The 15,350-nt window shown below is 41.2% G+C and overlaps 1 protein-coding gene across 1 annotated transcript in view; it reads left to right on the forward strand.

The window, feature by feature from the left end:
* The first annotated feature begins 7,677 nt into the window (after positions 1-7,677).
* Positions 7,678-15,350, forward strand: part of slc13a2 (solute carrier family 13 member 2) — a 46,656-nt gene continuing 38,983 nt past the window's right edge. The window contains exon 1 of the mRNA XM_034178143.1: positions 7,678-7,800. Coding sequence (XP_034034034.1) covers positions 7,693-7,800 — 108 coding nt within the window. The 5' untranslated portion in view covers positions 7,678-7,692. The remainder of the gene's footprint in view (positions 7,801-15,350) is intronic.

Here is a 15,350-nt window from a genome sequence, read left to right on the forward strand (position 1 = left end):
CACACACACACACACACACACACACACACACTGCTCTCCAAAAGTATTGGAGCACTTGGTATTTCACACATTTTGCATGTTTTTATTTTGCATCCCCAGTTATACAGCTTCATGATGAAGTGGTATAGATGAGGATTTTCTTAAAAAGAAGACCTGAAAGTTCAGCTACAATTTGCCAGAAGATACATCTGACATTCAAGTCGAGATTTGATGTTTTGGTGGCAGAAAATCCTCCTCTATACCACTTCATCATGAAAGTTTGCACTATGCACAATTTCTCCAATTACAGCCACAAAAGCCTGTAACTTCTTCTGGGTTGTCTGGGTGTCTTGGTGGCTTTCCTCACTCTTCTCCTTCTTGTGGTCACTCAGTTTTTGAGAACAGTGTACTCCTTACAGATTTACCATAGAGTGTCATACTGTTTGTATTTCTTCATAATTGGGTGTATTAGTGCCCATGGCATGGGCAACTTACACATCTGTGATGGCACCATCAATTCTGACATGTACATCCAGGTTTTGGAGCAACACATGCTGCCATCCAAGCAACGTCTTTTTCAAGGACGTCTCTGCTTATTTCAGCAAGACAATGCCAAGTCACATTCTGCACGTGTTACAACAGCATGGCTTCATAGTAAAAATTGAAAATGTGTGGTGCATTATGAAGTGCAAATATGACAACGGGGACCCCGGACTGTTGAACAACTGAAGTCGTACATCAAGTAAGAATCCCAGCTTTTTTGAAACATGTTACAGGCATCCATTTCAAAATGAGCAAATATTTGCACAAAAACAATAAAGTTGATCAGTTTAAACATTAAATATCTTGTCTTTGTGGTGTGTTCAATTGAATATAGGTTGAAGAGGATTTGCAAATCGTATTCTGTTTTAAATTTCCAACTTCATTGGAATTGGGGTTGTACATTTCCAGACATGAAAAACAACAAAAGCAATAACAATCTATGTTTGGGATGATTATATAAACATATTAAGTTATTCAGAAATCCATGATGTGAGACAAAATGACTCTGCAACATCATGAAACAGCTTAAATGGTTCACTTTTGCCATGTCAGAGGTAAACATTGATTGTTGCAGATGACTGACTCCAGACCGTACGTGATCTGTTTGGCCCCTCACCCGGAGCGCAGAATTAGGAAGTGATAGTGCATTTCCATGACAACGGTAAGAAAAACATATAGCATAGCAGAGTGCTAACAGATACATAGCCAGATATATCTGTCTTCTGAGCCCCATCCTTTAAACCAGAAAAAAACAATACCCAGTTCGAGATTTCACAATCCGCCTTCCAAACAGGCGAAAACAGGCAGGCGCACACGCACACACTAGAGGTGGGCGGATCGATCCTAATATCGATACCAATGCTGGTATTGATATTGAACATTCTGCGTGTAAAAAGATCGATACTGAAGCTTTTTTTTCTCTTCCGCACGTACTGACTGCTGCGCACACAGATTCATCAAAGTCTATTCTCTGTCTGTAAGAGCAGAGCTGCGCTGTCACACAACACGGAGCAGCACACCCTTGTATTGTGGTTTATCAGCTCTCTACCTCAGGAGATTTTGTTTTAAATTGTGTTGAGTGATTTTTTTTTTTAACAAAAATGTTTATTATGATAATAAAGCATTCTGTTGTCACGTACAATGTTTGGCGAAATTCTATCCTTGGTCTTTTGGATCCTTTGGATCTATGAAGCTTAAATATGAAAAAGTATCGTTATCGATATCGGCGATACTGGGCCTGTATTTACTTGGTATCGGATCAATACCAAAATTCCTGGTATCGCCCACCTCTAGCACATACTCTCCGTCGCTCCTTCTCTGAAAGACGAAGCTGCAAGCTGGAGATGCAGCCGCCTCACGGCCACAGACACAAATGAGGCGGCAGCGCGGATCCCGTTTGAACACCGTGGCAGCTACCAGTAGAATCCTTCACCGGCCCAAAAGCAAATCCGCACAACACCAGCGGGACATGAACCAACTCAGGTGTGTGTGTGCATAAAAACGCACTCATACTCAGTCCATGCATGCTAGCTCAGTAGCAGCCATACTACACAGTAGCAGTCATATAGGTAGATGGTAGTATCCTACTTTCAAAAACTTCACCGGGACTTGCCAAAGACCAGCCCCCATCTGTCATGCACTTCTTAGAACATTAAGTTCATAAAATTGCTCCGGATCACTTCCTGTTCCGGAGCACAGCGGTGTTTTTCTGTATCTGTTAGCTGTTTAATCTGCGCAGTTAGATTGATCTAGTTATCTAGATTTCGATTTGTTTCCCAGTGTAATCTTTACGTGCCTTAACTAAAGCACTCCTTCTGCTGAATCACCTCTAAATTATTTACACATTATTCACTTTGCGTGTTTTTAGGAATCCGCTAGCTTAGCGTAGCTACTAGCTCTTAGCCGATTTAGCATGGCGGCTTCTCCTGTCTCTCCCGCACTTTTCTGCTCTGGGTGTGAAATGTTTAGTTATTCCTCGGCCTCCTTTAGCAGTAATGGTACTTGTAATAAGTGTAGCTTATTCGTAGCTTTGGAGGCCAGGCTGGGCGAATTGGAGACTCGGCTCCGCACCGTGGAAAATTCTACAGCTAGCCAGGCCCCTGTAGTCGGTGCGGACCAAGGTAGCTTAGCCGCCGTTAGTTCCCCCCTGGCAGATCCCGAGCAGCCGGGAAAGCAGGCCGACTGGGTGACTGTGAGGAGGAAGCATAGCCCTAAACAGAAGCCCCGTGTACACCGCCAACCCGTTCACATTTCTAACCGTTTTTCCCCACTCGACGACACACCCGCCGAGGATCAAACTCTGGTTATTGGCGACTCTGTTTTGAGAAATGTGAAGTTAGCGACACCAGCAACCATAGTCAATTGTCTTCCGGGGGCCAGAGCAGGCGACATTGAAGGAAATTTGAAACTGCTGGTTAAGGCTAAGCGTAAATTTGGTAAGATTGTAATTCACGTCGGCAGTAATGACACCCGGTTACGCCAATCGGAGGTCACTAAAATTAACATTAAATCGGTGTGTAACTTTGCAAAAACAATGTCGGACTCTGTAGTTTTCTCTGGGCCCCTCCCCAATCAGACCGGGAGTGACATGTTTAGCCGCATGTTCTCCTTGAATTGCTGGCTGTCTGAGTGGTGTCCAAAAAATGAGGTGGGCTTCATAGATAATTGGCAAAGCTTCTGGGGAAAACCTGGTCTTGTTAGGAGAGACGGCATCCATCCCACTTTGGATGGAGCAGCTCTCATTTCTAGAAATCTGGCTAATTTCTTAAATCCTCCAAACCGTGACTATCCAGGGTTGGGACCAGGAAGCAGAGTTGTAGTCTTACACACCTCTCTGCAGCTTCACTCCCCCTGCCATCCCCTCATTACCCCATCCCCGTAGAGACGGTGCCTGCTCCCAGACTACCAATAACCAGCAAAAATCTATTTAAGCATAAAAATTCAAAAAGAAAAAATAATATAGCACCTTCTACTGCACCACAGACTAAAACAGTTAAATGTGGTCTATTAAACATTAGGTCTCTCTCTTCTAAGTCCCTGTTGGTAAATGATATAATAATTGATCAACATATTGATTTATTCTGCCTAACAGAAACCTGGTTACAGCAGGATGAATATGTTAGTTTAAATGAGTCAACACCCCCGAGTCACACTAACTGTCAGAATGCTCGTAGCACGGGCCGGGGCGGTGGATTAGCAGCAATCTTCCATTCCAGCTTATTAATTAATCAAAAAACCCAGACAGAGCTTTAATTCATTTGAAAGCTTGTCTCTTAGTCTTGTCCATCCAAATTGGAAGTCCCAAAAACCAGTTTTATTTGTTATTATCTATCGTCCACCTGGTCGTTACTGTGAGTTTCTCTGTGAATTTTCAGACCTTTTGTCTGACTTAGTGCTTAGCTCAGATAAGATAATTATAGTGGGCGATTTTAACATCCACACAGATGCTGAGAATGACAGCCTCAACACTGCATTTAATCTATTATTAGACTCTATTGGCTTTGCTCAAAAAGTAAATGAGTCCACCCACCACTTAATCATATCTTAGATCTTGTTCTGACTTATGGTATGGAAATAGAAGACTTAACAGTATTCCCTGAAAACTCCCTTCTGTCTGATCATTTTTTAATAACATTTACATTTACTCTGATGGACTACCCAGCAGTAGGGAATAAGTTTCATTACACTAGAAGTCTTTCAGAAAGCGCTGTAACTAGGTTTAAGGATATGATTCCTTCTTTATGTTCTCTAATGCCATATAACAACACAGTGCAGAATAGCTACCTAAACTCTGTAAGGGAGATAGAGTATCTCGTCAATAGTTTTACATCCTCATTGAAGACAGCTTTGGATGCTGTAGCTCCTCTGAAAAAGAGAGCTTTAAATCAGAAGTGTCTGACTCCATGGTATAACTCTCAAACTCGTAGCTTAAAGCAGATAACCCGTAAGTTGGAGAGGAAATGGCGTCTCACTAATTTAGAAGATCTTCACTTAGCCTGGAAAAAGAGTCTGTTGCTCTATAAAAAAGCCCTCCGTAAAGCTAGGACATCTTTCTACTCATCACTAATTGAAGAAAATAAGAACAACCCCAGGTTTCTTTTCAGCACTGTAGCCAGGCTGACAAAGAGTCAGAGCTCTATTGAGCTGAGTATTCCATTAACTTTAACTAGTAATGAGTTCATGACTTTCTTTGCTAACAAAATTTTAACTATTAGAGAAAAAATTACTCATAACCATCCCAAAGACGTATCGTTATCTTTGGCTGCTTTCAGTGATGCCGGTATTTGGTTAGACTCTTTCTCTCCGATTGTTCTGTCTGAGTTATTTCATTTGTTACTTCATCCAAACCATCAACATGTTTATTAGACCCCATTCCTACCAGGCTGCTCAAGGAAGCCCTACCATTATTTAATGCTTCGATCTTAAATATGACCAATCTATCTTTGTTAGTTGGCTATGTACCACAGGCTTTTAAGGTGGCAGTAATTAAAACCATTACTTAAAAAGCCATCACTTGACCCAGCTATCTTAGCTAATTATAGGCCAATCTCCAACCTTCCTTTTCTCTCAAAAATTCTTGAAAGGGTAGTTGTAAAACAGCTAACTGATCATCTGCAGAGGAATGGTCTATTTGAAGAGTTTCAGTCAGGTTTTAGAATTCATCATAGTACAGAAACAGCATTAGTGAAGGTTACAAATGATCTTCTTATGGCCTCGGACAGTGGACTCATCTCTGTGCTTGTTCTGTTAGACCTCAGTGCTGCTTTTGATACTGTTGACCATAAAATTTTATTACAGAGATTAGAGCATGCCATAGGTATTAAAGGCACTGCGCTGCGGTGGTTTGAATCATATTTGTCTAATAGATTACAATTTGTTCATGTAAATGGGGAATCTTCTTCACAGACTAAAGTTAATTATGGAGTTCCACAAGGTTCTGTGCTAGGACCAATTTTATTCACTTTATATATGCTTCCCTTAGGCAGTATTATTAGACGGTATTGCTTAAATTTTCATTGTTACGCAGATGATACCCAGCTTTATCTATCCATGAAGCCAGACGACACACACCAATTAGCTAAACTGCAGGATTGTCTTACAGACATAAAGACATGGATGACCTCTAATTTCCTGCTTTTAAACTCAGATAAAACTGAAGTTATTGTACTTGGCCCCACAAATCTTAGAAACATGGTGTCTAACCAGATCCTTACTCTGGATGGCATTACCCTGACCTCTAGTAATACTGTGAGAAATCTTGGAGTCATTTTTGATCAGGATATGTCATTCAAAGCGCATATTAAACAAATATGTAGGACTGCTTTTTTGCATTTACGCAATATCTCTAAAATCAGAAAGGTCTTGTCTCAGAGTGATGCTGAAAAACTAATTCATGCATTTATTTCCTCTAGGCTGGACTATTGTAATTCATTATTATCAGGTTGTCCTAAAAGTTCCCTAAAAAGCCTTCAGTTAATTCAAAATGCTGCAGCTAGAGTGCTGACGGGGACTAGAAGGAGAGAGCATATCTCACCCATATTGGCCTCTCTTCATTGGCTTCCTGTTAATTCTAGAATAGAATTTAAAATTCTTCTTCTTACTTATAAGGTTTTGAATAATCAGGTCCCATCTTATCTTAGGGACCTCGTAGTACCATATCACCCCAATAGAGCGCTTCGCTCTCAGACTGCAGGCTTACTTGTAGTTCCTAGGGTTTGTAAGAGTAGAATGGGAGGCAGAGCCTTCAGCTTTCAGGCTCCTCTCCTGTGGAACCAGCTCCCAATTCAGATCAGGGAGACAGACACCCTCTCTACTTTTAAGATTAGGCTTAAAACTTTCCTTTTTGCTAAAGCTTATAGTTAGGGCTGGATCAGGTGACCCTGAACCATCCCTTAGTTATGCTGCTATAGACGTAGACTGCTGGGGGGTTCCCATGATGCACTGTTTCTTTCTCTTTTTGCTCTGTATGCACCACTCTGCATTTAATCATTAGTGATCGATCTCTGCTCCCCTCCACAGCATGTCTTTTTCCTGGTTCTCTCCCTCAGCCCCAACCAGTCCCAGCAGAAGACTGCCCCTCCCTGAGCCTGGTTCTGCTGGAGGTTTCTTCCTGTTAAAAGGGAGTTTTTCCTTCCCACTGTAGCCAAGTGCTTGCTCACAGGGGGTCGTTTTGACCGTTGGGGTTTTACATCATTATTGTATGGCCTTGCCTTACAATATAAAGCGCCTTGGGGCAACTGTTTGTTGTGATTTGGCGCTATATAAAAAAAAAATTGATTGATTGATTGATAAAATGACGATGTTCATACCATACTCATTCATTCAACATACCCCAGAGCAACAGGCTCTCAGAGCACCAAACAGATGTGCCGACTCTCAGAATTTTTTTGAGCCTACGGCCCCTCCGACCACCACCTCATTCATACACAGGCAAGGTGGGTTAAGTGTCAAACCCAAGGACACAACGGCCGATTTATGCAGATTTATGACCCTTCGGTCATAAGACGGCTTACTCTACCAACTGAGCTATTGCCACCGCTAAGATAAGGATAAGGATGTAACAATAGCGGTGTTGTAAGTCATTAAAGAAGACATTAATAGCTACACTAAGCAATGATAAAGTTGGGGGAAATTCATTTTCATTTTCTCGAGCAGAGCACTCAGCAACTCGACTGTCAACAATGTTTGGACACAGATAAGTAAACAAGTGAACTATTCTTTTAAGCTTCTTTCTGACTTTTGCCTCACAGACATTTGACCTTTGGCAACATATCAGCGAGTTACATTTCTTTTTGATAAGCTTGATTGTTTGACGATCTTTCCTCTCATTTGATGATCCGTCTCCGCTTTTCCTACATTTCTTACCTCCCTCTCTTTCCAAGCAGGTCTATCTCCCTCTCTGGCAAAGATTTAACATCTGATTAGCCCTGGGTTAATGTTTCATCTGCTCCCATTGATAAAAGCAGTGAATTTCAGCGACATTAGTCTCTTCCCTCAATGGTTCTCTGAGTAACACCTTCCTGTTATTCTCTTTCTTCTATTTTGCCTTTGCTCACCTGTCTTCAGCTTTAATCCTACCTGTCTGCTCCTTCACTACTTCAGTACTTTCCATTTGTCTTGATCATACTTTTTTGGATAGTTTTTTATCTCTGAGTCAGTTTTGACGGGGCCATGTCTGTCGAAATCTTGAAATGGCTGTGGAACCACAAGAACTACATCATTACTTTCCTCACTCCACTCGTATTTCTTCCCCTGCCAATTGCCTTCCCCGGCTCCTTGGTAAGTGTGTTTCTGCTTTTTGTGTGTTTAAAATATTTATTTGAATATTTAATTTGCTTTGAAAAACTGTGTATAGCCTGTGTTGGCTGTACTCTTAGCCAAGGTTGTGTATCATCCATTCTTTACACCACTTGTGGAGTTCTTAAAATGTATTAAATTTATTTATTTGTTTATTTTTTATTTTTTACTCATTATCATACTCCAGTGGTCAATTACAAAAATGGTAAAATTTCACTTGATAATGACTGATAGAGTGAGGCAGTGGGTGGATAGACCTGGCTCAGTAATAGTTTGGTTTTCATGGTTTTTATACATTTATCACAATTTAACCTCCTCTTCTGCTGTAGTTTTGTTGTGTGGTGTTCCCCAAGGTGCAGTTCAGGCCCTGTTTCATTCTCTTTGTAAAAAGTCTTTCATTTGCACTTTTGCTAAGATCCTCAGAAGTTACTTTTTGATACAGGTTTGTATACATTTCAGCTAAAAGGTTTAACTCTCAGTTTTCTAGTGCACATATTAATTTTGTCAAATGCTGTGGGCCTGAATGAAAGGTTTACATGTATGAAAACGCACTGCCAAATACAAAGACGATTGCGTATGTAAAATGTTCAAAATGACGTGTATTGTGAATTGAGCTTGTCGTCTTTTTTGAATATGCAAATTGGGGGTTGTCCATATAAGAATGCAAAATTCAGTGAGGAAACATGCAAATAGTGAGGTTTTCATATGCAACATGATTTATGAAGGTCAAAAGGCAATTTAGCGAATGCAGATTGTGTCTATATTTTGTGACTTGGCGTTTAAATTATTCTACTTTAGTAAATCACCCACAAAACTGTCTCCACCCCAACATGCAAAAGGTTGGATTGTCCACACAACTTGCCACTTTTTATCTGGGATTTTAGTAAATCTGATTTTATGTGCGTTAAGACAGATAGAAGGTCAAGTTGATTCTCATACTATAATGCCAGAAAACTGATCAAATTTGCAATGAGTAACTGGCACTATTTGTGATTATTTGGGGAGACACTGGTTGCAATTAAGAATTTAAATGTAGAATGAGTGCCTTATTTCATTTAAGAGCAGTTAAAAAAAAGAAAAAAGAATTGAACCAAGGCTTCTGGAGCAAACTTTTGTATCTCCTCAAGTTTGATTGCTCCAGGAGCAACTGTACACTCCATTATTCAAAATTTGAGAAGCTTGGGACCACACAAATTTTACATCATTGAGGAAAAACCTTTAAATTAAATGCCCAGAAATAAATCTACAGGAGAGTTGTTTTTGGCACTGACAACACTGCTTTTAAAATAGAATGTCTTTGTGAAGAGGTCTTTCTACAAATGTGTCTGAAGTCCAGCAGCTGAGGGACATGCTGAAACTACAGCTAACACCTGCTGATGAAGGAAGGATCACAGACCAGGAAGAAGAAATGTGTCATTTAAAAGAAGAGAACAAAAGAGACATGCAGCCATTATTGGTGATTAAAGAAGAAATTCTCCCTGAACGCCAGGAATGGAATCTGAGTGTTGACCAGGATATTAAAGAAGAAGAGAAGCTGTGGATAAATCAGCAGGGAGAGCAGCTTCAGCAGCTGGAGGAGGCAGATCTCACCAAGTTTGGTTTCACTGCCATCCCTGTGAGGAGTGAAAATGATGATGAAAAACCAGAGTCATCACAGCTTCATCAAAGCTGAAGTGATGAGAGCACAGAGAGGCTGAGCCAGCAGCTACAGCAGAAGATGATGGTGAGGACGATCCTACAGGCATGTACATCTGCATGCCTGCATAGCCCCATTCCACTATATTTATCTGAATGTTAAAACAGAATTCAAGACTCATTATATCAGGCACTGTATTTCTAACCGTCTGTTGTTCTGTTTTGGTAAGCTGGTGTCCACTGTAGTGTCAGTTTCCTGTTCTGGTAGTGGGTGTCTCCTGCTGAAGCCCACCTGCTTCAAGATTTGGAGGTTGTGCATTCAATAAATGCTCTCCTGCATATCTTGGTTCTAACGAGTGGTTATTTGAGTTGCTTTTTTTCAGACTGACCTCTGGCATCAACAATGCATTTTCTCCTAGAAAACCACTGCTCACTGGATGTTTCTACTTTTTTAGATCAGTTTCTGTAGATATGAAATATGCTCATTGTGTGAAATACTCAAACCAGTATGTTTGGCATCAACAGTGCACCTTTCAAAGTCATTTAAATTATCTTTCTTCCCCATTCTGATACTTGGACTGAATTTTACTAGATGCTGTTTCTAGAGTTTTGACAAAAACAAGCAGATTTAACCACATCACACTCATTCTGGCTTTACTGGCTTCCTGTGACTACAAGGACAGATTTCAAGGTTTTATTACCAACATATAAGTCTCTCAATGGCCATGCACCTGCCAGTCTTGCTGGATTTGTTAAGTCTTGTGTGCTTTCTCGTGCAGCACGTGAGCTTGATTCATGTCCCCAGAAAAAAGAAGTAATTCGGCTTTAGAGCCTTTGCCTACTACTCTCCTGCTTGGTGGAACAGTGTGCTTATTGTAATTAGGAAGCCCTCCATTGAGTCTTTTCAGGCTATTCTTAAAATCTGTTTTGTGCTGTCTACCATTAGTTTTGTCGATTTTTGTTGTTTTAATTATATCAAATCAAATCAATTTTATTTATATAGCGCCAAATCACAACAAACAGTTGCCCCAAGGCGCCTTATATTGTAAGGTAAAAGCCATACAATAATTATAGAAAAACCCCAGCGGTCAAAATGACCCCCTGTGAGCAAGCACTTGGTGACAGTTGGAAGGAAAAACTCCCTTTTAACAGGAAGAAACCTCCAGCAGAACCAGGCTCAGGGAGGGGCAGTCTTCTGCTGGGACTGGTTGGGGCTGAGGGGAGAGAATCAGGAAAAAGACATGCTGTGGAAGAGAGCAGAGATCAATCACTAATGATTAAATGCAGAGTGGTGCATACAGAGCAAAAAGAGAAAGAAACACTCAGTGCATCATGGGAACCCCCCAGCAGTCTAAGTCTATAGCAGCATAACTAAGGGATGGTTCAGGGTCACCTGATCCAGCCCTAACTATAAGCTTTAGCAAAAAGGAAAGTTTTAAGCCTAATCTTAAAAGTAGAGAGGGTGTCTGTCTCCCTGATCTGAATTGGGAGCTGGTTCCACAGGAGAGGAGCCTGAAAGCTGAAGGCTCTGCCTCCCATTCTACTCTTAAAAACCCTAGGAACTACAAGTAAGCCTGCAGTCTGAGAGCGAAACGCTCTATTGGGGTGATATGGTACTATGAGGTCCCTAAGATAAGATGGGACCTGATTATTCAAAACCTTATAAGTAAGAAGAAGAATTTTAAATTCTATACTGGAATTAACAGGAAGCCAATGAAGAGAGGCCAATATGGGTGAGATATGCTCTCTCCTTCTAGTCCCCGTCAGTACTCTAGCTGCAGCATTTTGAATTAACTGAAGGCTTTTCAGGGAACTTTTAGGACAACCTGATAATAATGAATTACAATAGTCCAGCCTAGAGGAAATAAATGCATGAATTAGTTTTTCAGCATCACTCTGAGACAAGACCTTTCTAATTTTAGAGATATTGTGCAAATGCAAAAAAGCAGTCCTACATATTTGCTTAATATGCGCATTGAAGGACATATCCTGATCAAAATGACTCCAAGATTTCTCACAGTATTACTAGAGGTCAGGGTAATGCCATCCAGAGTAAGGATCTGGTTAGACACCATGTTTCTAAGATTTGTGGGGCCAAGTACAATAACATCAGTTTTATCTGAATTTAAAAGCAGGAAATTAGAGGTCATCCATGTCTTTATGTCTGTAAGACATTCCTGCAGTTTAACTAATTGGTGTGTGTCCTCTGGCTTCATGGATAGATAAAGCTGGGTATCATCTGCGTAACAATGAAAATTTAAGCAATGCTTTCTAATAATACTGCCTGAGGGAAGCATGTATAAAGTGAATAAAATTGGTCCTAGCACAGAACCTTGTGGAACTCCATAATTAACCTTAGTCTGTGAAGAAGATTCCCCATTTACATGAACAAATTGTAATCTATTAGATAAATATGATTCAAACCACTGCAGCACAGTGCCTTTAATACCTATGGCATGCTCTAAACTCTGTAATAAAATTTTATGGTCAACAGTATCAAAAGCAGCAACAAGCACAGAGATGAGTCCACTGTCTGAGGCCATAAGAAGATCATTTGTAACCTTCACTAATGCTATTCTGTACTATGATGAATTCTAAAACCTGACTGAAACTCTTCAAATAGACCATTCCTCTGCAGATGATCAGTTAGCTGTTTTACAACTACCCTTTTCAAGAATTTTTGAGAGAAAAGGAAGGTTGGAGATTGGCCTATAATTAGCTAAGATAGCTGGGTCAAGTGATGGCTTTTTAAGTAATGGTTTAATTACTGCCACCTTAAAAGCCTGTGGTACATAGCCAACTAATAAAGATAGATTGATCATATTTAAGATCGAAGCATTAATTAATGGTAGGGCTTCCTTGAGCAGCCTGATTTTATGTGTATTATATCTACAGGACTGTAAATTTTATGTATGCTTGATATATTTTTGTTGGGAAAGTGTAGTGACACGGACCCACAACAGGGGGCGTAAAGGAACGGACAATGGAAATGCAAAAGATAATTTAATGTTGTGAAATGTGCACAGCGGTATACAGATACGACTTTAGAAAACAGTCAATTAAACAGTTGGTGACATGTGGGCAGGCTCGAGGATAGGAGACGCCTGTCCAGAGAAGAGTCGGGCCCCACACGATTTCCACTGCCAGCGGAGACCTGCAATACACCGGAGCCACCAAGTCCTGAGACACCAGGTGGCCACCGCCTCCAGCTGTCGGATCGGGTACTGCTGGCAGGAAGCATAGACAGATCAAGTGGGTGTGTGCACACCCAGCAAACAGTTCAGCACACTCACAGTTCTTTCTGGAGTGACACGTCCTTCACTCTCAGGTAGCAGGAAAACCAAGTTCGTGCAGTGCCTACTGAAACACTAAGAAATTTAGGAGCGGAATCGCCGACTCCTCCAAATTTCCAACACTCCAGCTCCAAGCTGTCAGTTACAGCAGGTTACGACTGCAAACAATTTACCATCCAATACGTGCGTACGGCACAGAGAAAGGCTGAGAAGGTTACCTGTCGGGTAAGACGATATCTCGGCAGGGATGTGGTGTCACTGCCAGGCTTTTATGGAGAAGGTGATGAATGACAGCTGATGAGGTGTGATGAATGACAGCTGTCCGTAGGGTTCCAGGAAGGCGGCTGCGCCCTCTGGTGCCTGAAGCCCGCTTTCAGGCAGGGTGCCCTCTGGTGTTGGGCCAGCAGTACCTCCTCTTCTTGCAGCCCACATAATTTTAGCTGTTCTTGTGGACAAGTTTACCCTTGACTTTACTTGTGCAGAACTTGGGGTGACTTGTTTTGTGATTTGCAATGTACAAATAAATTGAACTGAATTGTTGATGTTTTATTGTGTTGAACGCTTTGTACATATATATTTTTAAAGTGCCATATAAATTATTATTATTCAGTCATTCACTTTGTATACTCACTTACACTTACTAAAGGTCATGTGGGGCTTATTATTAGGGCCCGAGGAAAAAATCCTACGAGGACCCTATTGGAATTGCACTGTTTTATTATTATTATTATTATTATTATTATTCTCACTTTTAAAATTCAAATTTCGGCCTCTTCCCATGCTCAAAAACTCACCAAACTTTACAACATCCTCCGGCCGGATCCGAAATTCTTTTATTCTTTTATTTATTTATTCTTTTATTTTGGGGGTTGCGCACAAGGTCGCAATGAAATCGCGAAATAGCGCCCCCTAGAAATTTTCAAAAAACCCTCCGCATAAAGGTATTTTTGTTGTAGCGTCACGAAATTCGGTACACATATTTACCATGCGAGGACGTACAAAAAAGTCTCTTAACGTCATGGTGAAATGTGGACAGGAAGTTGGCCATTTTGATTTTAAGTTTCGATTTTGATGTAATTTTTTCCATTTTTGGCCATTTCCACTACTTACATTTGAACAAACTTGTCCTAGGGATTTCATCCAATTGTCTTCCAATTTGGTCAACATCATCATGACCCCATGGTGATCAAAAGTTATCAAAACTTTTCGGAGGACGCCATTCACTTCGAACGGCTGTCACGCCCACATACTTAATCATAGATCCTTCAAACTTGCTGGACATAATGAGGGCTCCGCCCTGAATGTCTGCATATATTAACTTTCCACCTCTGCCATAGCTCCCCCGGTGGTAACAGGAAATGCCTTATTTTTACTTTAACAGGTCCTGATGTCACATAGTTAACCCAATCAACTTCATTCCACTTCTAAAACACGCAGAACAAGTTGGTGAACGTAGGCAACGATTGCTGTGAAGTTACTAGTAACGGCGTCCGTGTGGCGGCATGCCGAATATCGACCCTTTGCCATGAAATTACGTTCTTCCTTTTGACGGCTTTAATTTTGTCATATCATGAAAATTGATACACACGTCAAGCACGACAACCTCTTACAATTCATAGGGGCGTTGCCCATGGGCGGGACAAAATGCCTCAATAGCGCCCCCTTGAAACTTTCAAAAACCCCTCACCATAGGGGTTTTTGGAGTAGGGAGATGAAAATTGGTACACATGTGTGACTTGCATAGACGTACAAAAAAGTCTCTTGCACCATGGGTCTACTCCAAACAGGAAGTCGGCCATTTTAAATTTTCGTGTCATTTTGGTGTGATTTCCACACGTTGTATTTGAACGAATTCCTCCTAGGGATTTTGTCCAATGCACTTCAAATTTCTTTCAGAGCATCCAGAGATGATCAAAAGTTATCGAAAGCTTTTCTCTATGTCGAAGGGTGTGGCCGCTATGGCGCCGCCATTTTGACCCTTCGCCATGGAACATCAAGTCATGATAACTCCTTCATGCTGTGCCTGATTGACTTGAAACTTCACATGTGTGATGACAGTTGGCCCCTGAACACACCTGGCTCCTCTGCTTGTGCTCTGAGCGCCCCTAGTGGATGAACAATCAACTGGTCATAACTCCTTCATGCTTTACCTGATTGACCTGAAACTTCACAAGTGTAATGAGGGTCAGCCCCTTACCACACCTTGTCCCTCTGCTTGTACACTTTGCGCCCCCTAGTGGATGAACTATCAACATGTCATAACTCCTTCATGCATTGTGTGCTTTGCTTGAAATTTGAACTGTGTGATGAGTGGTTGCCCCTGTATGCACATGCCCACATCTGGTCACAAGGGGACGCACTGGCCTTGGTAGGCGGTCGCGCTGAACGAGGGCCCGTATATGACTGCTTGCAGTCCTAGTTATTATTATTGTCCTCTTGACCACGTCTACATCAATAAATGCATTGAGCTTCTGCCACAAGATTGACTGATTAGATATTTGCTTGAATGAACAGTTGAACAAGTGTACAAGAGGCCACTGAATGCAGATAAATAATACTTAAGCTTGTCAGTAATCAGTCTTTGAATACAGCCTAACTAATCTG

This window comes from Thalassophryne amazonica, chromosome 9 (assembly GCF_902500255.1).
Source record: "Thalassophryne amazonica chromosome 9, fThaAma1.1, whole genome shotgun sequence".
In the NCBI taxonomy this organism is placed as follows: domain Eukaryota; kingdom Metazoa; phylum Chordata; class Actinopteri; order Batrachoidiformes; family Batrachoididae; genus Thalassophryne; species Thalassophryne amazonica.